The 24,603-nt window shown below is 46.3% G+C and overlaps 1 protein-coding gene across 1 annotated transcript in view; it reads left to right on the forward strand.

The window, feature by feature from the left end:
- Window positions 1-24,603, forward strand: part of LOC147881451 (uncharacterized) — a 576,232-nt gene that overhangs the window by 186,661 nt on the left and 364,968 nt on the right. Inside the window, exons 11-13 of the mRNA XM_087402392.1 lie at window positions 4,778-4,995; window positions 5,727-5,975; window positions 12,836-12,840. Of these exons, the coding sequence (XP_087258518.1) occupies window positions 4,778-4,995; window positions 5,727-5,975; window positions 12,836-12,840 (472 nt within the window). The remainder of the gene's footprint in view (window positions 1-4,777; window positions 4,996-5,726; window positions 5,976-12,835; window positions 12,841-24,603) is intronic.

Here is a 24,603-nt window from a genome sequence, read left to right on the forward strand (position 1 = left end):
GGGGAAGGGGAAAAAAACAAAAAAAAAAACCTTTCTTTTTTCCATCCATACAGTTGTGCGACAGTGCTGCGAGTCCATACAACTTGTCAAAACCTGATTTCGAATCCGTACGACTTGTTAGAAGGCAATTCGACTAGTTTTTGACTGTTTTTCGACGTTTTTTCTCAGATCTGGACTTTTTTCAGCTCAGCCTCTCCCGGGTGTGTTCCAGCAAATCCAGGCTCTTCTCTACACGTGTGTTGTGTTCAGAAGTACTCCCGACAGGTTCATTTAGCTCCAAACGGCTCACTTCAGCTCCTTTGTCATCTTCGGCTTGCCCACACAATCAGTGGAATGTTTTGCAGGTGGTTCGGGCCAAGTTGCACTTCTAGTAAGTGTTTTGAGCTGTGTATTTCGCTTCGGGACTGTTTTTGCAGCCCATACTCTTGCACTCTCAAGTGCATTTGCAAATACTCTGTATTGTTGGGTGCATTTGCAATTACTTTACACTTTTGAATGCTTTTGAGCTTCGTTGGATGCATTTGAGCACTCATGGTTGCTCTCTTTCAGATTTGGGTTGTGCATTTTCAGTTTGGGATTGTACTTCAGATTGCAGCAGAGTGCCGTGATTGGTTGATGCCATTTTTGCAGTGATTGCATTGTGCAGTCAGTGGGATTTCAGAGCAGCCAGTCGTACTTTGCATTTATAGCCAGTATTAGTTTGGGATTTGCAAGCACATTTGCAGCCAGTTGCACTTTTGGGACTTGTAGTTCTTTTTGCAGGTACATTTGCAGCTTGTGGGTATCCCATTTTGCATCATGTCGACTCTTTCAGACAATTTTGGCAATTTGTCCGAGGGTGACAAGCTGGATGGACCAAACTATGCCTTGTGGTCATTCATGCTTAAGAACATCTTGGTTGGTAAGGGCTTGTGGGATATTGTTAGTGGGGATGAGGTGAGGCCAGCAGGCTCATCTACATCCAGCACAGCTTCTTTGGGTCAAACTACAGGCAGACAAGAGACTGCTATAGCCCCTCTTGCTAGTCCCATAGCATCGACGGAGGAGTAGAAGAAGTTTGACTACTGTAGTGCCCAAGCGATGTTTTTGATTGCCACAAATGTGAAGAGGCACATTATGATGACTATCAAGTCGTGCAAGGATGCAAAGGCAGCATGGGAAAGATTGGCAAACATGTTTAAGAATGAGGCAAGGGCCATTGCCTTGACAAATCAGCTCAAGGATCTCGAGATGCAGGAAGGCCAGGCCATCACTGATCATATTGCCAGGATCACTGATCTACGTGATCAGCTCGCAAGTATTGATGGGGAAATAGAAGACAAGAAGCTCGTCTCTATTACTCTCAATAGCTTAGCGTCCTCATATGGCACATTCGTCAAGAGCAATAGCTTAGTGCCCTCATATGGCACATTCGTCACTTCATTGACCATTGTTCTCAGGGCAACACCACTCTCGTTCGATGAGTTAGTTGGGCTTTTATTGCAGAAAGAGGAGAGATGCTCAAATTTTGCCAAATCCTCTTGTTAGGGTAAGCAAGCACTTGCCATGGGTAGAAAGGGCAAATTTCAAAAAAAGTTTGAGCCAAAACACAGCCATACAACTCAGCCCAAGGAGGGGAATGCAAGCAGTTCAAGCAAAAATCAGAAAAAGGGCAAATGCAATTATTGCAAGAAGCCAGGGCATTACATCGCAGAGTGTCAAAAAAGGATTTCCAATCAAAAAATGAAGAGGCAAAGGGACAGCTCTAGCAGTAATTTTGTTGCCCCCACTGAAACTCGTGCTTCAGATGCACATGGTGAAGCTCATCTTGCCCAAGGTGATAGAGATTTTGTGTTTGCTGCATTTAGTGAGAAGATGGATGCCAGGGGGGATTTGAATGCTGAAAATCAATCTAGGAATGCTTCCCTTGTTGCAAGTGATACATGGTATATCGACAGTGGTGCTACTAAGCACATGACTCCTTGCCAAAAGTGGTTTGAGAGCATCACACCTGTTCATGGAAGACAGGTTACATGTGCCAATGATGCTTCTCAAGACATCATCGGAGTTGGGCACATTCCCATTCAGCTTGATAATGGGAAAGTTAAGTATATCCGAGATGTTTGGTATGTTCTAGATTTGAGGCAAAATCTGATTTCAGTTTCAAACATTGCCCATGATCAACATATGTTGGTCGAATTTCTGGATAACCAATGCAGGATCAAGGATCCAAAGAAAGGGTACGAGGTTGTAGCAACAGGCACATATGACAAAGGCTTATACAAGCTTGATGCTCAACCTTATGATCAGAAGGTATTGGCTGTAGCAAACAATTTATGTCACAACTTTGACATGACAGATTTGGGCCTATTGCACTATTGTCTTGCCATTAAATTTTGGCAGACCCATGATGGGATTTCTATTTCACAGACAAAGTATTCGAAGAGGTTGTTGCAGAAATTTAAAATGGAGAACTGTAAGCTTGTGGCTACTCCATTGGAAAAGGACTCAAGCTGAGTAAGCATGATGCTGCTGAAAAGTTTGATGGCACCTTGTATAGGCAGTTCGTTGGCAGTTTGATATATCCATGCTCCACACGGCCTGATATTGCCTACGCCACAAGGCTTTTGAGCCAGTTCATGCATTGTCCCACAATCACACATTGGAATGCAGCAAAGAGGGTTCTCATATATGTCCATGGCACTCTCTCTCTTGGCTTGCATTATGCTTCAGATTGTGATCTAAAGCTAAGTGGTTTCACCGACTCAGATTGGTCAAGGGACATTGACGACAGACTGTCTACTATTGGCTATTGCTTCTCATTGGGTTCAACCTGTATCTCATGGCTCAGTAAGAAGCAAGAGCGAGTCTCTCTTTCCTCTAGTGAAGCAGAGTACAAAGCTGCAAATTCAGCCACTATGGAGTTAATGTGGTTAAAGAAGCTTTTGCATGACTTGCATCATGCACAGGATGGCGAAGCAAACTTTATCTTCTATGACAGCCAGAGTTGCATTGCCATAGCCAACAATCCTGTCTTTCATGCTCGCATGAAACACATTGAAAATCATTATCATTATGTATGGGATTGTATTTCTAATGGCTTCAGTGATCTCATCTATTGTCCATCTGAGGACAATGTGGCGGATATCTTCACCAAAACCCTGTCAACAGATCTTTTCTTACGACATCAATATGGTTGGGATCAGAGACATTCTCACAATGTCAAGGGGGGTTGTGAAGTGATTCACAATGACATTGTTTTCATATACTCCCATAGGTTGCATATCCATCTAGATGAATTTGTGCAACCATGGTACTTTAGGTACTGCAGGGTACACCTAAGATGTTTCTAGGGTACTTTCAGCCATATCTTTGAGGGGGGATTTGTAAGAGATTACAAAGATCCAATGGTGTTGTAGGAATAAAGTCAACCATATGGTTGACCAGTAGTACTAGGGTACTATATATACCAAGTACTTGTATTGTTTCATTTTTTTTTTTTTTCCATGAAAAAGACTTCTATTAAGTAAGAACAAAAACCCGCGAGAGCAAGCTCAAAGCGGAATACATCATGAAATCATGAGGATAATAAAAAAACCCCTCAGAGTGAGGTGGAAAGAAACCAAGGCTGAGGCTGAAAGTGCCATCTCATTTTGAAAATTTATATTGGAGCTTTCTTGTGTGTGCACTCTTGCTCACTTGTGTTCACAACCTGTCTCCACTTTGTTCCTACAGAGAGTGGAGCGGCTCGTTGTTTTTCTTGGAGTCCGCCACCATAGGGTTGAGAGGGCACTTTCACCCGCAAGCTTGGATTTTTTCTAGCTCTATTACTGGAGCTTGATTTTGTCCTATTTGGGTTTTGTTCTCTTATGCTTGCATGATGTAGTTTTCCCTACAACTTTGCTACGGGAGTTTCTTTCATACTTAATAGAAGTCCTTTTCGGGGGGAGGGGGGGGGGGGGGGGGGGAATTCTCTTGGAAGTGGTGGCATTGGTGCTGGAAAGATGATCAGTATTGTAGGCTGTAGGCACAACTAGGACAGCTTCTATAGGCAATATTACAATATTATTTGGGCTTCTCCAGACATTGTAACTAGTGTAAGAAAGGGTGGAATGAAGTGGGAACTAATCCTTGTTTTGGTGGTGAGAGTTGCAAATGGGATGGAGGGATTCGAAATGATTGTGGGAGCTAATCCTTGCTTCAGTGGTGAGAGTTGTGACTAGGATGGAGGGCTTCAAAAACTTATTTTCAATCTGCACCTTACTCTTCCCACCCAAATTGTCTCCCCCAAGTTTTGCTAAATTTAAGTGGTGATGAAATCTGATACCGTAGGTGAAATCTACGTGGTGATGTTATTATAGATGAATCTAAGTGGTGATGAGAGTACTCTGTGATTAAGAACATGAGAAATCCAAGTGATGATTGAAAGTCTTGGAAGGTAGTATCTAACTGAGGGAGACAGTTTGTTTGGCACAGGCTGTGCTGATCTGAATATAGAATCAGCCTACCTGGTGAGCATCCTGCTTCCTATATCAAATCCAAGGGAACTTTGTAGATTGATCTTACATTTTTGTTTTTTCAGAGAAAAGAAACATCTATTAATAAACTGCTTAGTGACACCAAGGAAAATACAACTTCCCAATGAAGGGTACAATATAAAAACACAAGGATCTTATTGTTTATGTAGTGCTACCTTATGCATCCTCAAATAAAATTTCACTTGTGGTACTCTAGTTTTGTGCATCAGCCTTAGCTTACAAGTATTAACTTTTGGGTCTCCGATTTTTCTCTTTTACAGTTTCCGAACACAAGTTCCACTTTTCAGCATTGTTGTTGGAAAATATTATCTTGAAAAGGAGATGGTAGAGCGGAAGGTGATTTGGGGAATGGGACAGGACAAGAAGCTACAACAATATCGAATTCCAGAAAGTCAGCAAGGTTGGACTGGGCCAAGCGGTACCCCTCTTCATGCTCACTTCAATTCTCCAGGTCATGCAAAGCCTGGGTCTGCCTTGAGTATGTCCGTATCCCCTCTCATCGATGCAATTTTTATTGGGAAAGATGTACGTTATATTTTTAGAATCCAAAAATGTACTATATCAGGAGGATATCTTAGGAGAGGGATTTTACATTCTTGTAGTACAATCTCTAATAATAATATGAAGAATTAGAGATAATGACATATTCCCATGCTCTAGGAAACCTATATGCCTTGTAACTGTTTGCGTTGGAGTGACCTGTGCATCTGTTCTTCTGATTTCAGAGATTGTGTAAGATCTGTGACGTAATTCTTCTGTGTTATTTTGACCCCATTTTGCAATGCTTTTATGAATGCAATTTTGTTGTAAAAATATTAAATAAAAATTGCTCCTTTCTATTTAGAGGTGTACGGATAACAATCACAATTTACAGTCCTAGATGACGGATCACCCAAGAAACCATTAAAATAATGAAATTTGAAACTCTTCCTTTTCCAATGGTTTTGTTGAGCTCGTGTACTTGGTTCAAATTCATGATTATAGTAAACTTCATCCATCTACAGGAATGCCTTTCCTCTATATCTCTTTCCTTTTCAATGTGTTATTAAATAGATGTTCAGTTGAATATGTCCTATTGAATAGATATACAGGAATGCTTTTCCTGTATATCTCTTGCCTTTTCAAATATATCTTCTTGAATAGATGCTCAGTTTCTTTGTTTATGAACCTGTCCCATGGAAATTCAACAATCTTATTTTCATGATGCAGTGCACCATTCAGAGACTTCCACACTTGTTACAGGAGCTGAGGATGGTGCTTTGCAAATAAGGAATGCTGTTTTAGATCCATTACGTCAGCCTCAAAAGGTGGTTGACATTCAATTGTATGATGGCTATATGGGAGGGATCACTTCTGTTATAGTCGCAGAAGGAAGGCTATTTACTGGAGGAGAAAATGGTGTCATATTTTGTGCTGAGGCTCCGGAGGTTGGGATTAAGAAAAACTCTCATGCCACTGGTATAATTCTATTATGACAAGCTGTTTGTACTGTTGAAGTGGAGGACACTGTTACTTTGGAACTTTGGTGTCAGTACCTAATCAGAAAACATATATAGCTTATAAAAGGAGGTTTTGTTTAAAGCAGAATTTTCTTTATTTTTAAATGAGAATTTGTTTTCTTCAAGGGAAATTGAAATGCCTTACTTCTCAGAATAAGGATGAGAAATATTAAGCACCTGAGAGGATGCCAAATGTTTTTCTTAGAGAAACGAACATTCTATTAATAAACTCCTTAGTTGCACTGGTCCTGTCTACCCACGATTTCGACTCTTTGTTGAAAGAAGGAACCATCCGGGTGTTGAAGCATGATGTGATCATCAGATAAGTTAGGATCTTCCACCAAGACCCTAACTCTTGGCACCCCGTCTGACTTGATTTCCTCTATGGGCTGAGGAAGGCAATCCAGGGAGGGGGGATTGCAGTAACAATGCCAAACACCTCTCCAATGAAATTGAGGAGTCGATGATAAACCTAAGAAAGTCCGAGAAATCGGATGAAGAGGGTAGTGCCACCCTTGTCCTCTTCTACTCGGCCAAAACCCAAAGTGAACAAAAAGATCTTCATGTAACCTAACTGAAAAGGGTTGGCTTTGAGCAGGGTGCTCACGGCGTCTAGAGAATCAAGAACAACTTGGAAGAAACCACGTCCCAACAAACGGACGTCTTTAAGATGAGGGGCGAGGTTCGAGGGTATAGCCGCAAACAAGCATCCAATCTCTATCCTCTTTTTGGGCAGGATCAAATGGCACTCGCAACACCAGAGCTAGAGTTGTGTGGCAGACAATGATACTACCACAAGCACAGGGAGGCCTGGGTATTATAGATCTAGAGATGTAGAGCAAAGCCGTGTTAGGAAGTTGATAGTCAAGGGTCTCACTCCACGCATGGAGCCCTGGAAACTTCTCCTGCAGTGTGGTCTCTTGAGGAACACCCCCCGCACAGGTGGTCAGTGGTGGCAGCCGTCTCACAGGTGGATCTTTTTGGAGGCCTTTCTCACGGGGAAGGGCTCACCCCTGATGAGGAGTCTCTTGAGGGTCTGGCAGTGGATCTCAGGAGGTCTCATCCGAGTCAGCCCCCGGTACGCAGAGGAGTTTGCATGCCAGCCGCTTATCTGGCACCCGAAGGTCAGAGACCAGGATGGTTTGATGCTAGGGCAGCGGCTACACATTGGTTGGGCACAGTGGGACAACGGCCCGGCTCGCTCCCTGCGGACATGGTCTAGACTCCCAGCAGAGGCAGAGGCATGATTGGAGGTCCTTTCTCATTTGAGAGGGGCAGAGGATGGTGGAGATAGAGATAGCTATTCCGGACTCTTGGAGGGAGGGAAGGTTTTCACTCCGGCACACTGGCTAGGACAGTCCTCTAGGATGGGTGTACCTCTGAGGATTCAACTGTACTCACAGCCGCCAGCCCCCACGAGCGCGCGGTTCTATTATGTGGGATATTATGTGGGACTGGGAGGACTACTGCAGCCTTGGATCATAGGGGATCAGGAGATGGACGGGGTGTTAGGCCAGGTGGGTTGGCATAGGGTCAGAGTAGTGGGACGCTTGGGCAAGGAGTGGTCGATCGACCTTCTTGCATCACAGAACTAGATGCCCCCCACTAGAGACTATGGTTATGGGAGGGATGCCCTCTCACCGAGATACAGTGGGACCCCAGAGAGTGGTCTGGGCCGGTCAGAGCAGGTCTCTCAGAGAGAGTGGAGGAGGTGCCTTTCTTCTCATACACCACGCGGATTGGACGTTGCATCCAGATGGACGCAATGGCCTGGACCCCTTCACAGGAGAGACACTAGAGTGCGCAGTAGGTGCTCGAGGAGGTTAGATCAGATTTTGGACCCACCTGTGGTCTAGCCTGCGTCTACAGAAGATATCCTATTTCTTCTGGATGGTCGCACACAGTGGTCTCCCATTGGGCCCGTGGCTTGAGCAGATGCGGGTGGATGGTAGCTGCCACAGATGTACAATCAGAGCTATGGAGACTATTTCTCACTGCTTATGGAGCTGTCCAGTAGCTCAGAGGATCTGGCTTGGAGCGCTTTGGATTGTGGCCCGTGCCCCATCAGCATCTCCGTGCAATTCAGTTTCTTCCGAACAGTCTCCTCCGTGTATCCATACAGTCTTCCCGTGCCCCGTCAGCATCTCCGTACGGTTCAGTTTCTTCCGTATATCCGTACAATCTCGTCTTGCCCGTACAATCCTGTACCTTTTCCATACAATCCTGAGTTGTACTCCTGTACTTTTTCGTACAGTCATGTGTCTCGCTTGTTTAGATTCTGTACCCCTCCGTACAGTCCCTCTTGCCTTGTCATATTTCAATCATGGCTTCAGGTTCGGATGTTTGTACATATGCTCAAAAAGAAAGACCTGCAGATGCTAAGCGCCGCCCTTCACAGCCTACAACACAAGATGATGAACTTACAATGGAAGCTCAATACGTGTTTGATACACTTAAGGATGACTTTCAGCAGTCACGACAGGAATGGGGCAAACCAGTCCCAGAGGTCACATACAAATTGAAATTGCCATCCCTCGTGAATCCTCTCAGTAAGTTATCTCAAACCGCGGTAATAATTTTCTTTCCTGCACAGTGGATTAAGTCCATCCTTGGAGGATGCTTTGTAGAGGGAGTATATTTTGCATCTAGAGGCTTACGAGAAGCAGATGATACATGCTATGCCCTGGTCCCCAAACAAGGATTATCAAAGTCTTATATGACCTGTATGGGTTGAGGTTGTTAACTTCCCATACTATAGGCATGAAGAATTGCCTGGCTTGGCTGCTTCTTTGGGACAGGTCATTTGTCCTCCACGCCCTATGGGAAACCGTAATAGATTCTGCATTCTCTGGGACACTGGTACACCTACCCCTCCTTCTATTGCAGTGGAAGTTGAGGGAGTGCAATTGGGAAAAAAGTATTTTGAATTGAAATGGGGTGTGTTTGCAGGAGCTTGTTTTGCCTGTCACAAGTTTGGGCATCTAGCCTCTGAATGCCCAATGGTTCTGCATCAGCCCCCTCCCAATGCCTGGCCGCCCCAAACACGGGAAAAGAATGAGAATTTGCAAGTTAAGACAGCAAATAGAAATGGAGCAAAGAATGCCAAACCAATTAATCAGGTGCAATCACTTGCTGGAAAAGCGAAAGATAAAGAAAAAGAGAAGATGAAGGAATCTGCGGATACTGATCGGGATGGTTTTCAACAGCCTAAGAAGGTGGTTGTATTGAAGCAACGCCCCTTTCAATCTCGTCAATGGGATGCTTCTTCTCCCTCACCAGGACAGGCTTCTACTTCAGCTCCTATCCTTCAAAATTGGGTGGGGGTGAGGGAACGCAGCCCATGCAGGTAGAGGCTTTGCCTCTCTGACATCTTGTTCTATACTTATACTTTACTGTATATACCTTTTTCATGCATCAAACACTTAAGTGATTTACATACAATGTACAGAGCCTCTGCAATGTCTCAAAGTGGAGGCTTTTATGGAATTATGTACATCAAATGCAGCCAGATATTGTTTGTTTGCAAGAGCATAATCAACACTCTAAGGTTGGTCATCATGATTATTTTGGCGGTTATGACATATACTATGCTGGTACCACTACCTACTCAGGTGTATGCATAATGGTTAGACATGAGCTGGAGCCTCAGTTAGCCTTCAATGATAGCAGTGGTAGATGGATGGTCATACAATGTAATGTCAATGGTGATATTCTTGAGTTTGCATCAGTCTATGCCTCCCAGACCTCTGCCATGAGGGCTTCTTTATGGGATTCTTTAAGCAAATATCCATGGAGATCTAATGCATTCATATGTGGAGATTTTTTTAATTCCCCTCTGCCAAGAGATAACACCACTTCAAGATCTCATATGCTATCATTGGAAAGGTAGAAATGGGATAGCATGCTTCATTCTGTGCAGGCTGAAGATTTATGGCCGCTTCTCCAAGGGTCAGTGCCTAGATTTACTTTTCATCATAATGCACTTACTACATACTAGGCAAGGTTTGACAGATGGTATTTGTTTTACCCACAACAATATGCAGATTTTAGCCCTCATCTCCTCATCTCCTCATAGATTTCTCATTGGGCTTGTCAGATCATGCCCCATTATGGATGAATCTGCACCTTGGTATGCCACCGGATGATTTGCCACCCCTTTCCAGTAGATTGTTGCATGTCAATCAGGCTTATTTCCGACATCACTATTTCCAGCAAATGATCAGACTTGCAATTCATCCCTTGCCTTTGCATGCCTAGGAGGACATGGGTTATGCTTGGGACAGCTTTGTCTCTCGTATACAGAATGTCATTAGGGAGTACGGAAACTGGCATATGACTAAATGGAGGAATGAGGTCAAATGGGCAAAAAGGGCAGCACAACAATTGACTGAATTTTCACATTTAAGGCCCCTCTCTGAATCAAAAAATGATTCCCTTTCACATGCTCGGATTAAATTGACTGCTAATGATCAGAGGAAATTGCACAAATGGCAGATTAGAGCAAGAATGAAGCTCCTCATGGATAAGGGCTGCTCATCAAAAGCCTTTTTCCAGGGCCTGCATGCTACTCGAAAGAAAAACTTATGTCTAAGGGTAAGGAAGCTAGATGGCTCTTGGACGCACTCTTTCTCTGATCTCCAAGATGAATGCCAAAATTATTTCCAGAAATTGTTCTCTGCTCCTGGTTCCCCATCAAATCAAATGACTGATGCGAGGACTGAACTCCTCCAATACGTTTCTGAAATAGTGGAAATGGATGATGCTCTTACCTTGGAGAGACCTTTCACTGATACAGAACTTGATAATGCATTGTTCCACCTCAGCAAATACAAGTCCCCTGGCTGGGATGGCCTTACGGTGGAATTTTATATTTCGATGATTTGAAAGATGTCTTCTTGCAAATGATCAATGTTGCCTGGCAAGAAAATCAGTTACCGCACTCTTGGAAGCATGGCATGGTCAAACTTGTGCCTAAAAAACATCTGTGTGACCATATGTCAGATTGGATGCCTTTTACTTTGATGCCTGTAGTTTACAAACTCATTACCAAAATGATTGTGTATAGGCTTCATGGGATACTGAATGCAGGCCTTCATCCTCATCAATATGGGTTTGTGCCGCGAAGACAAATCCATGATAATATCTCCAATGCATTGACTGCAATTGAATATGCTAAGTACTCGCATCAAGATGGGCTCATATTGCAAGTAGATATTGCTAAGGCATTTGACACTATTCAATGGGATTTTATTTCTCAAATCATGACAAAGTTGGGCTTTGGTCCAAAGATAGCAAATGCAGTTTACTGGCTTTATTTTGGCTCTACTTCTCAGTGCATTCTTGGGAGTCATCTATCTCGGTCATGGACATTGGGTAGATCAGTTAGACAGGGCTGCCCTCTTAGTGCTCTCTTCTATGCCATTGCGACCCATCCCCTCTTAATGTATCTTGATCATCTTACAAACACAGGACAGATGATTGGTCTTAAAATCCCTGGGGCTGCATCTTTTTTAGCACAAGCATATGCTGACGATTCCTTCTTTATGCCACAGAATTCTCCCCGGGAAGTTCACATGCTTATGACCACTCTATCATTGTATGGATTGGCAGCGGGATTGCATGTTAATTTTGACAAATCTAAATTGCTTCCCCTGAAACAATGTGACTGGCATTCTATTCTCTGGCCAGGTTAGGTGGTGCATTCCAAAGATGTAGTCAGGCATTTGGGATATCCTATAGGATGGCATATCACCAGGAAGCAGCAGTTAAAATGGATCTTCCAAAGACTTCAACATAAACTGGAATATTGGAAAATTTCTATTTAGCCACTTCATGTTAGGCTCAGAATAGTACAGTCCATTGTAATGTCCTATGTCCAATTCTTTTTCCCTTTGCTGCATTGGTCCTCCAGAGATATTTCAGCCTTTATGTCTCAAGCTATGGAGATGTTATGGAGGACAAAAACTGCTGTGAAAGCATTGAGACTGATGAAGATGGAAATGGTGTGCTCTCCTAGGATGCATGGTGGACTTAATATCCTCAATATAAGATATCATGTACTTGCAAGGAAGGCGACTATGCTCCATACTTTTTTCCGCCAACAACAGCCATGGACTTGTATGATAGCATCCATGTGTGTCAACATGAGGACTTCTGCTTATGGTCATTGGACTACTGATCATTGGGAGGTTGTCATTGGGAGATTCGCAGGGAAGATACCTAGCTGTCCTTTCTCTACTGCTCTGATACTTGACTGGAAACAAGTCCTTTCTAAGGTCAAATGGGCTCCTAATAATTGCTCGGGGACAAACTCAATGAGGAAAGAAAGTATTCATTGGAGTGCCATCTTTGACATTCCACTTGCTTTACAGGAACCTGTTCGAGCATACAATCTCATGAAATTGGGAATTAGATACATACATGATGTGGTAGATAATTAGGGCTATGTCTTATCTTTTCCTCAGGCCACTGCTTCCTATGCATTGGGAATGCACCATAGGTCGATATGGAAGAAAATTGCTGATTTGTTACATCCTTTTCTACCTGTTCCCCCTGTGGCTGACACAGACAGGCTATTGGATTGGCAATTGCAACCCTCTGCTACATGCTCTCATCCTGTTCCTCTGCCTGCCTTGACCTCCATCAAAGCCTACAGGCTTCTTCAGCCTGCTCCATGGATTCAACAATATGCTAATACTCTGTGGCATATCAGGAAGCCCCTCTCATGGTGGCGGAAGAATCTTCGGATATTATGGAAGTGTAAAATGCCTTTGAAACAAAGACTTTTTCTTTAGAGATGCATGACAGGCACATTGTCAGTGGGAGTCACACTTGCCAAACGTCGGATTGCACCACCCACATGTTTAAGATGTTAGGCTCCTTCAGAGACTGTCCCTCATTTGCTTTGGCACTGCCCGTGTTCTAGGAACCTCCTCGGGAGAATTTCAGATCATCTTCGGCTCCGTTTCCTGAGTCACAGATTTGGGAAACATTTTTGGCTATTTGGCATATTTATGAGGTCTTTGTCTCAATGCTCACTATTTCTCTCTTGGGTGAGATATTGGGCTCTTTGGACAATCTGGAGTGAGCATAATTTGGCATACTTGGGTCGGCAGACTCACAAGTCATATGAATCTTTCCGAGCCTCATTGCGGCAATCCTTATATGATGCCTGCCATGAGGGTGATATAGATGCTTCTTGCATAGGGGATACTCTCCATTTTGGAGACTTCCCATCTTGTAAATTTATGAGCATATAAATACAGCACTGGATATTACCTAAAAAAAAAGTGTGGATAAAATGTAAATATGTATATCACTTGTTGCATGCTGATGAGTTGGTGCATAGCTATGTACATAGCTAGTTGGTGGTGGAAATGAGCTATGGACACTCTCATAAAAGATTCTACACTCATGTAAATATTTTTTGAGATAGTAGATACTTTACGGGACTCTCGAAAAGAGATGAAAATGCAATGTGGTGCACCAGGCATTCCAGAACAAGGTTTCCATATGATGTGTGTCAATATGGGGATGTTTAAGAAGTCTCAAAATTCGAATTTGTTTGGGCTTGGTGTTATTGCATGTGATGTTTGAGAGTGGGTAAAAGGAAGCATGAGGTGGCTAATAGAGGTGACGTGGCTTACATTCAGGAAAGCATGCATGCATGCTACATAAGGATTTGGGATACTTCTGGTCGATGAGCTAGCATGCTACGTGATCGCGACTGCGAGAAGGATTGAGAGAGCTTCCGGAGAAGGACATCGGGGGGATGCGTGGGCTTGGAAGGGGATCGGGACTTCACATGGAGTTGGGGGGAGTTTGGAGAGGGAGGCTTGGAGGGTCTCAGAAGGAGAGGCAGGGGGTTGACGGGCAAGGAGGTGCGTGAGTGAACAGCAGGAAGGGCAGTTCAGGAAGCTTGGGAGGAAAGGCTTACACCGGGGAGATGCTGAGCAGCAGGGAAGAAGGGGGTAGAAAAAAGGAAATGGTGGTTGGACTCGGGAGAGCTTTTGGTGGATTAAGAGGAGCGGTGGGAAGGTCGATGGAAGCTTGGGACAGGAGAGCTTGAGGCTGAGCAGAGGGGGGCGATGAGAGATCAGAGGTGACGGTTTGGAAGTTGGGGATTGCGTACAGAGAGAAGACATTGGGGTAGGAGCTGGGGAAGGCTTTTGCGATTGCATGGGCTTGGGTGGACAAAAGCCAATGGGGTGGCGGGCTTCTGAGGGCGAAAGGGCAAGTACATGAGCGAATAGCAAGGAGGGAAATGGGAGAGAAAAGGCCTAAACCCGAAGCTGGAATGGGATCGTGACAGAGGGAGAAGAAGGACGGGAGCTTGAGGAGTAAGGGAATTCCACGACAGTGAGGCTGCAACACTGAGGAGAGTTCCTTGTGTGTAGCTAGGGGATCGTGACTGCAGGCTTGGTGCATAGTGGCCGAGGAGAGACCAAGGGCTATTGCTAGAGGTCGGTGGAGAAAAAGAAGTTGGGGAGAGGCGCAACGAAGAGCAGACGGAGGTCCAGGATCGCGCAAGAAGAGACAGTTATTGGACTTAGTGGAAGATGACTTTGGGCTGGCTGGAGTTTTTGGAAGGGAGCTAAGTGAGCAGGAGGACTACAAGAGAGAGAGCTCTTGAGAGGCGACGCTTCTATAAGGATTGGAGGTGACGGGTGATGGAAGCCGGAAGTTCATAAGCTTTGAGTACTTTGTGAGCAAGAAAGGAACCGAGTGCCATGATTGTCATGCAAGACAAAAGCTGATGGGTGGAAGCTAGGCAAGAAATAAGTGCATGGTTATGATAGTGTGAAAGGAAGCAGGTAAGAAATCTAAGGCTGGAAGCTTGGTTGAAGGAATGGGTTGCTTGCAGGTCATAGCTAGCACCTTGTGACTTTGGTATATAGTTTTTTTTTTTTGCAAAAAAGAGACTTCTATTAAGAAAGAAAGAAACTCGCTAGAGCCGGAAATACATCATGTAATAAAAACACCTCAGAAAAATGAGGTACAAAGAAACCAAGGCTGAGGCTGAAAATGCCAACTCAACCTTGTAGAAGTCTCAGCAAGGAAGGGAGAGTCCCTCCAATCCCTGAGAAAAGTAACTCTCTTGGAGGAGGCTGCTTGAGAGGATCCCTGCATGGTCGCCCATATGGCCATCAGAGTGTGTACCATATCTGTCCAAGTACTGGCCAAGATCTGTGAAGGGTGAACCTGAGAACCCTCCATAGCCTCAGTGCATTTGGCTCTCCAAATGTGCCATGCTGCAATGCTAGCTAAAACCTCCCATGGAGAGTCAACTAAGGAATGAGCAGGCCTGAAGAGAGTGGCTGGAACATCCTCTAAAAAGAACGACTCCACAAGGTGTCGTCGAATGTGTAGAGCCCAAGACGAGTCATGTCTCTTGAAGAAAACCTGGGGCCCTGAAAGAGTGACCCAAGCCACTAATCCCCCAAGTCATATAGAAGGAGAGGCGAATAAAAGTGCTGAATAGTCTTGCAATCCCCTTCCATATGATTCTCGCCTGTCTGCAATCTCAAAGGTAGTGTTGTACTGTCTCTGAAGCAGATAGGCAACGAGGGCAAGTAGGGTCAGCCCCAAACGTGGATCTCCAATGATTCATTGCTTTCCCACCATGAATAGAAAGCCAAAAGAAGAGAGTGATTTTTCTATTCCGGTGGGATTTCCAGAACCTCTGCCAAAAAAATTTCTGCAAGTCTGCAGAAATCTGATAATTCTCCCAATGAGGAGCTCTGGTGGGCCTCCAACCCCTACAGCTGAGCTGGAATTTTTCGGCATTACTGACCGTGTAACGAAAGAAGGGGATGTATTTCTCTCGGTGCCCTTCATCTACCCACTCCCATTCCCCAGGGTCCCATTGCAAAAACTTAATTGAGACACCTCCATAGAGCCACAGCCTCCATGAGCCCAGGGTAATGAGTAGCGGGTCAGGATCCAAGTACCACTGTGAAAGAGAGCCATGCTCCATGAAGCCCACTACCCTGACTGGCTGAAACGCGGTACCTCCAGCAATATATCATCTGTGGACTTGGACAGCCTGCCCCCCGAAGAAACATCAAAGACTAGGGCATCCTCATGTGTGTTCCGTAAAGCAATCACCTGCAAAGGAATGCCCGATCTGGAAAATGCCCCCATCCAGGTGGAACAAGTAATAGGCATGCCATCTGTGTCCACCCAATCCAAGGGCAAGGCTGCATCAATCTATTGAATTCTTACTGCACTCCTTCTGAGATTATGAACCACTTGGGCCTGATGGTCTGCATGAAGCCTCCTGAAGGCTTTCCATGCTCTCACAGTTGATGCAGGGCCCCTCTCCCATCTGGGCCACTGCATGTAAAGAGAAGCTCCAAGTGGTATGCCATGCTCATCCAAAATATTGTCGTTCCACATGATAGGATGCCTTTCAATCTCTTCACGGGTGGATCAGGGAATCCTGCGAAGAGAAAGCTGGCCCATGCTTTCAGTATAGCAACCATAAGAGGGGAAGAAGGAGATCTGAGGTGTGCTGTGGTGAAAACCCACCTAGTACTGTGTATCCAATCCTCTCTTGAAGTGGGTGTGCAAGACTGTATGCATCTGATAAAAAAGTCCTTCCAAGGCTCTTGTCTTGGCATAAGTCCTCTCACAACAACCTTGTAGAGTAAAGCTCTGCACTGTAGATCCGGGTCAATGATATTCAAACCCCCTTCTCTTCTAGGAAGAATCAAGGTCTCCCAAGCCACCCTGGCTGTAACATCAGTTGTGCCATCTAGACCACTCCATAAAAAATTCCGTACAGGCCTCTTGAGCTGAGTGATACAACAATCCCTAGAGTGGCACCAACAAGAGCATACAAACCAAGCTGTGGCTAGAACAACCTAGTTAACCACCACCACTCCAAAAAAGGAGCTTTCTTCTGATGCTCTCTAACACCGGAGCAAACTGTTGTGAAGGAGAGATGCCCATCCTAACCTGGCAGCCCAAACATTTGACGGAGACACCCCTCTATACCCAAGTGAAACCAATATCATTACCCCAATCCGAGGTGTCATCATCGCAAATCCACAAACCATTGGATTTATGCCAATTAATGTGTGCACCTGCAGCCGTGCAAAATAAATCCAAGGCTGTTCGGAAGGAAGTGAGTGTCCTGGGGGAGGCATCCAAAAAAACAGCCGTGTCATCTGCCAACTCACTATCTAGAAGCTCTTCTTCCCGGCGAAAAGGAAGCCTCAGCCCATAAACATCAGCTTGAGATCTAAGGTAGATACTCATAGCTTCCGCCACAAACAGAAAAAGAAAAGGGGCAAGAGGAATCCCTAGCGGACCGATCTACCAATCTGAAATCTGTCCCGTCTTACCCCCCCAATAAGCACATGGCTATGGGCTGATCTGTAGAGAGAGGATACTCCTCTAATCCATGCATCTGAAAAACCAAAGCGAGAAAGAGTACCCTCTAAAAAATCCCAGTCTACTCTGTCGTAAGCTTTTTCAAAGTCCAAGAGTAGAATGGCCATCCTCTGGCGGCTTTGCATGGCCCATTCTGAGGCCTCCCAAAATGAGAAAATATTATCAAAAATACTTCTGCCATGCACAAACCCTGTCGGTGTGTCATGAATCAAATCTGGAAGAAAAACCTCTAGCTGCATATTGATGGCTTTCGCTAGAATCTTGTAAAAAGTGCCCAATAAAGTGATCGGTCTCCATTGTGACACTAGATTCCTATTACCCGCCTTTGGGATGAGATGAATGAGACCATTTGTAAGTGAGTCAGGCATCTCACCAAAGTCCCACATGCCCTGCAGAGGGCTGATGTAATGTGATCACCAATCTACTCCCAAAAAGTAATAAAAAAAGAAGGGGTAAGTCCATCCGAACCTGGGCACTTGCCCTTGTGAAGGGCAAGTAATACAGTCTTGAATTCTGCATTGGTGAAAGGTGCATCAAGAGAAACATACAAATCATCCTTCACTAATACAGGGATACTGTGCCAAATAACCTCTCTGGCATCATCTATGGCCTGTGTGCCCGGATCTACAGTAAAAAGGGATGCAAAAAAATTTGAAGCTACACGCATGACGGCATCAGGATCTGACTGTAACACCTCGTCTGAGTCTAGAAGCTGCGAGACACTATCTCTACTATGTCTGGGTCCGTGAGTAGAGGAAAAGTGTTTGTTGACCCTGCCACCCATCTGAATCCAAAAGGATTCCCGTGCATGAAAGGCATACTCTACTCTCTGATCCAACAATATCTGTATATGAGCCCTTGCTGCAGCAAGGCGCTTCTGAATCCAAGCATCAGTGGGCCTCTTCTGCTCTTCCCTCTGAAGGGACGCTAACTGCTGGCGTATATCAATTTCACATATGAGAATCTCACATCTCCTGGAATCAGCGACTGTATGATAATAGTCACTGATTCCGGATAAGGCTGCAGCTACCTGAGATGGGCAGACAGCTCCACCCTGTATGTGAGAAACCCAAATCTGTATGGGAGGCTGAAGAATCTGCAACACCACTGGAAAATGATATGAAGTGGTAACCGCAGTAGAAATGCATACAGATCCGCCTCTGTCAAGTACCCAATCATCTACATAAAATGTGTCAATACGTGCATGGATGGGCATGTGTACTCTCCTGTTCGACCAAGAGTACAGGATTGACTGTGGCATAACATGAAAGGCATCATCAAGCCAAGTGTCCCTGCCACTATACTGAAAGAGAAAGGCATTCTAGGCTGCCCTCTCCAAAGAATGAATTCCACTTTGTCTGCCTCCCTTTTTGTCTGATGGCAACTCAACCATGTTGAAATCACCACCAATGGAATCTGCAATGGGGGCCCAAGATAGTAACTCCTTCCAAAAGGAGACTCACTCCCCTCTGTTGTTGGGGGCATACAGATTGAGAAGACCAATCTTATGCCCTCCAATCAAAATAATGATCCATTGAGCTCTAGAGGGGGAGATAATACCATGACCAGCAACCAAGGGTAAAATAGAAGGAGAGACTGAAATGCAAGTACCTCCCCTTGTGCCTATAACAGGCGACCAGAAGGTATGTCCTGAAAGAAGTTTGCCAGATTTAGAGCAATCACTGGCATCCAACTTGTGTTCCTGGATAAAAAGGATATCATCAATAGCACCTCCAGTGACACGAGGATGAAGCTGATTCCGGATCAGTTGCTTACGGCGACGGTGTGAAACTCCGCCTAGGCCCTGTATGTTCCAGCTAACTATCCTCATCGACAGGAGGATGCTGGGTGGAAAGGCTTACCCGACCTAGTAGAGGAGACCAGCTTCCCCTGGGCCGAAACACTCTTGCTAAGCGCAGGAAATTCAACAGGTGAAAGGCTCCCCACCCCTACTGAGGGGAAGGCCCTATCAAAAGGAATCCCAGTGATCGGGACCCCTAAGGTGGAGGGTACAAACTCCTCCTCATCCATGAAAGTCGCCGAGTCTACTAGTGCCGAAAAAGTGTTCCTGAGAAGCAAGTCTGGCCGAGGAGTGCGAAGAAGACCTGCACTCGTGGAAGATGGAGGAGGAGGACCTGCCAAGCCTCTATCAGCAGAACTAGAGCTGGAGGTTTAGGAGGCCTGTGGTAGGGCTGAAGAGGAATATGGAGTCCTTATCTGTGCATGCATTCCCTCGGTTGTCCTGACTGTGCCAGAAACAGTCTATGGGGAAGAAGTATTGGTAGCCCCCTCATGATCAGAAACCAAAGTGACTGGGGCTGGTACCTATGCATCTAAAGGCCCCTCCTAATGTGGAACTGTAGTGTCTGATCCTGCAGCAACATCTACCTTTGGAGTCTGGATGGCGTCTGTCTGAACTGGATCAAAGGTCTCCTCTTGAGGTAAAGGAGCCGCTCTGATCGCTCTCCATCGTGGTACTGTGTGTGCTGCTGGTTTTGGGCGCCCTGTTGCCCCTGGTGGTCCTAGGGTGCGTGAAGCAAGGTGCCCTGCTGCTCTTGGTGTGGTCCTGGAGTGCGTGGTACAGGGTGCTGGGGAGGTGCAATTGGGGTAGTACGTGAAGGAGCCGCACCAAAAGACCTCTTGGGTCTTTTTCTCTTCCTTGGGCAGTCTCTAGCAAAGTGCCCAAGGGTCCTGCAAATCTTGCACTGGTCTTGTCTACCTGCAATCTCGACTCTCTGTCGAAAGAGAGAGCCATCTGGGCGCTGAAGCATGATGTGGTCATTTGAGATGTTAGGGTTAGAGACAATGACCCTAACTCGAGGCACCCCGTCCGCTCTAACTACCTCTACCGAGGAAGAAGGCAAGAAATCTAATGAACAATGATGTGACCTGACTGTCCTCCTCGACCGGATCGAAGCCCAAGTGTAGGGCAAAAGAAAGATCCTCCTCGAAAGCCAAAGGAGATTAGTTTTGAGAACAAGGGCTGTGGACTCATGGGAGTCGAAAACCATTTGGAAGAATCCACGTCCCAAAAGTCGACTATCCCTGAGATGTGGGGTGAGATCTCCTGGTAATGCTGCCATCATCCAGTCTCTGGCCTGTGATCTGGAAGGGTGTGACCCAAAGATGCAGGCAAAAAGTGATGTGGAGCCTTCTAGTTCCACATCTTTCTTGAGCTGCTGCAACTCGTCTTCTGAAAAAATGACGGTTCTCGCGGCCATTGGAGGTGGACGAAGATTAGCTGAGTGGGGATCCATTCGCCAATCGAAGTGAAAGGGCCGATTCAAACACTTAAAAAGCTCTATTGGTGAAACTGCTGCCTAGGATGCCCTGGAACAGGGGCGCAGGAAGAAGGAGAACAGGAGAGCAAAGGAGAGAGAGGAAGAGGAGGAAAGGAGCCGAGGGGGAGTTGCGGGGGGGGAGAAGTTAGGAAGGGAGGGGAAGGGAGGGGGAGGGCGGGGGAGAGGAAAGGAAAGGAGGGGGCGGGAGAGGAAGGGAGGGAGGGGGCTGGCGGGGAAGGGGAAGGGGAAGGAGGGCAGGGGAGAGGAAGGGAGGGGTGAAGGAGGGGGCGGGGGGGGGGAGGAGGGGGGCGGGGAGTGTAGGGGCAGCAGGCGGGGGGGGAGAGGGGAGCGGGTGAGGGGAAAGGAGGGGGCGGGGGAGGGGGAGGGAGGGGGCGGGGGGGGAGGGGAGGGGAGGGGCGGGGAGGGCAGGGCAGTAGGCGGGGGGGAGAGGGGAGTGGGTGAGGGGAAAGGAGGGGGTGGGGGAGGGGGAGGGAGGAGGCGGGGAGGGAGGAGAGGGGAGGGGGAGGGAGCGGGCGGGGGAGGAGAGGGGCGGGGAGGACAGGGGTGGGGGTAAAGGAGGGGACGGGGGAGAGGGAGGGAGGGGGGCGGGGGAGAAGGAGGGGGCGGGGAGCAGGGGCAGCAAGCGGGGGGGGGAGGGCAGCGAGGGGAGGGAGGGAGAGGGCAGCGAGGGGGGGGGCAGTGAGGGGAGAGGGCAGCGAGGGGAGGGAGGGGAGAGGGCAGCGGGGGGGGGGAGATGATTGATGATGAGCTTTACATGAGAGGGGCTGATCAGATTTTGAGGAGAGTACCCTGGAGAGAATAAATATATTATATACTATCATCCAGTCATGAGGGAGCTTGTGGAGGACACTATGCTTTTAAGATTACATTGCAGAAAATACTTCTGGAGGGTTATGTGTGGCCTTCAATACAGAAGGATGTGCAGCACTGGTGTAGATCCTGCCATGAATGTCAAAGGATGGGAAAAAGAATTCTTAAAAGGGAGCCGAGAAATATTGTGCTGGTTTATGATATTTTTAAAAGATGGGGGATAGATGCAGTTGGTCCTCTACCCAGAACTGCTAGAAGGAAATGTTATATGCTGACTGCAGTGGAGTATTTATCAAAATGGGCAGAGGTGAAGGCAGTAAAAAGAGTGGACAGCAAAGGGGTTGCTGATTTCATATATGAACACATATGCTGCAGATTTGGATTTCCCCTGGATTTACTTTCAGATAGTGGTTAAGGATTCAGAGGAGAAGTGACGGATTACTTGTGCAATAGCTGAATATAAATCATAAGTACATCACCCCATACTACCCTCAGTGCAATGGGTTGAATGAGAATTTAAATGAAAATTTTAAATTGATGATGGCTAAGATGACGGGAAATCACACAAAGAACTGGGATTTGGAGATGAATCAAGTTTTGTGGGCATATAGGGTAGCGGTGAAGCATAGCACTCAATTCTCTCCATTTCATTTGGTATATGGGAAAGAAGCAATTCTGCCATTGGATGTGGAATTACTAGCTTTGAAATTTTTGGTTGAAGAAGTGACCTCATTTGCTCCTTATTGCATACATGGCTCTCCAACTAAACTTCCCTCAAAGCATCGATTGACCTCCCTTGCTCACAAGCCTCTTCTTCACGTGGCCCTCCTGCGAGCTCACAATGCTCCTTCCTCCACTACCTGGTCTTCCCTCTTACGAGAACCTCCTCGAGCTCATGCACCTTGGTCTTGGTTGTTGTCCACTCGCCTCCGAGCTCCTATCGAGCCAAGCTCACCTTCCGTAGCCTTTTTGTTCCCTGGAAAACAAGCTTCCCTTACAAAGCATACCAACTCACGGCCCTCTTGTATCCAAGGTATTGATCCAAGCCTCTATGGTTGAGACCATATCCCATTTGAAAGCTCCCGACAGCCATTGCTACAGCCCAACTGTCAAGCATCATTCGAGACGGCCTTCATCTCTATCTCCTTGCATATCTCTTCCCTACTCTTAATTGCTGTCAACTTGCTTGCGAGCTCCTTAACAAGAAGTTCCCCTTATTTCTTTTTGTATCGTCCAGCCTTCCGCTCGCGCACAACCTCTCTTATCATCATCGATGGTTTCTCCTTTTCTTTGTTCGTTCCTACCGGCAACCAAATAGCTCTTCACCTCCAAACCACAGTCGACCTCCCAAGTTTTCCCAGCCACACAGTAGTGACGCCACTCTTTCCCAGAGCTTTGCCATTTGTATCGCATCGCCACTCCAGAAGCTCTCCCTCTGTTCTAGAGCTCCCATCAAAAGATCTCCTTCTCTGCGCAATCCTGGCCCCGGCGCTTCTGAGCTCCTCTCTTCCGCCTTCCTGTGGTCCTTCCGCCCATATACGATGACCCCTTCTCTTACTGAGCTCTCTTGCCCACCGACTTGCAACTCCTTTGCGAGCTCACGCGCAACCTTTCTTGCTCATGGAGCTTCCGTTATCTTCCTCAAGAGCCCTCCCTTCTCTGCTCATCGACCCATCTATCAGCCCGAGTCCATGACTTCTCCTTCCAAAAGCGATAGCCCACGGTCTTTTGTCACCCAAGTTACTCCCCTGGCTCACGATCTCTTCTCCAGCTGCAGTCGCGATCCCCAACTCAGCCCGGATCCTTCCCTTCAGTCAAACACCTCCCTCAGCCGGATTCCAGAGCCCCCTGTCGCTCAAGATACTCCCTGACCTCACGTACTCCTTGCGCCATCCTTCCCAGGCCACATTCAAGCTCTCGACCCCCGAACTTCAGAAGCTCTCGCCTTCAGAGCTCTCCTTCTTGTCGCTCACAGAGCTCTCCTTCTTCCAAGGTCCTCCAATGCCCGTATTCGATGACTTTCCCCCAGAAAGAAGAGTCCCTCCCGCTTCCAGTCGTCACCTTCACATACATGCCAACATGTCATCTAGAAGCTCTTCTTCTCCCTCACGTAGCCACATGCATGGATACTTTTGTGATATGTGCCATGTCATCTTTTGCCTTTTCACCACTCTCCCACTCTTTCCTTCAAACTATACCAAGGCAATTAGTGCCTATACTCCTACCTTAGGTACCACCAACACATGCCAAAAGCGCTTAGCACCATATTGCCCATACTACCACATATGGTGAACACCATCCCGGCACAAAGGATCTACAAGACAATCACGACAAAAAAAATGCTCATGCCCTCACACAGAAAGAACTCGGGACAACCATGATAGGCGTATGTCATCCCACAACAAAACCCTGTCATACTCTGAATATCATGCTTTGGATTATCTGGTTATCCTTCACTGCACTTCATCATCTCCCAGAGTCCCTATAGAAGTGTCTTCCATCTCAAGACAATATATCATCAGTGTGGAGTCCGTCATGAGGGTGTCCACAGCCCTTTTCCACTACCAACTAGCTATGCACATAGCTATGCACTCACCCAGCAACATGCAACAAGTGAAAAACTTTTTTTCTTTTTTATCCACACAATGGTTAGTAATGCCAGGAAATTCCAGCTCAGCTGTAGGGGTTGGAGGCCTACCAGAGCTCATCATTGGGAGAACTTTCAGATTTCTGTTGACTTGCAGAAATTTTTTTGGCAGAGGCTCTGGAAATCCCACCGGAATGGAAAAATCACTCTCTTCTTTTGGCATGGTGGGATAGCAGTAAACCAATGGAGATCCAGGTTTGGAGCTGACCCTTCTTGCCCTCGTTGCCTTTCTGCTTTGGAGATAATACAGCACTGCCTTTGGGATTGCAGACAGGCGAGAATCATATGGAAGGGGATTGCAAGACTTTTCAGCACTTTTGTTCGCCTACCTTTCTATATGACCTGGGGATCAGTGGCTTGACTTACTCTTTCAGGGCCCCAGGTCTTTTTTGAGAGACTTGACTCCTCTTCGGCTCTTCACGTCCGATGAC

This window comes from Dipteris shenzhenensis, chromosome 31, assembly GCF_047967505.1.
Source record: "Dipteris shenzhenensis isolate YYH24624 ecotype China chromosome 31, Dip_SZ_1.0, whole genome shotgun sequence".
NCBI lineage: Eukaryota > Viridiplantae > Streptophyta > Polypodiopsida > Gleicheniales > Dipteridaceae > Dipteris > Dipteris shenzhenensis.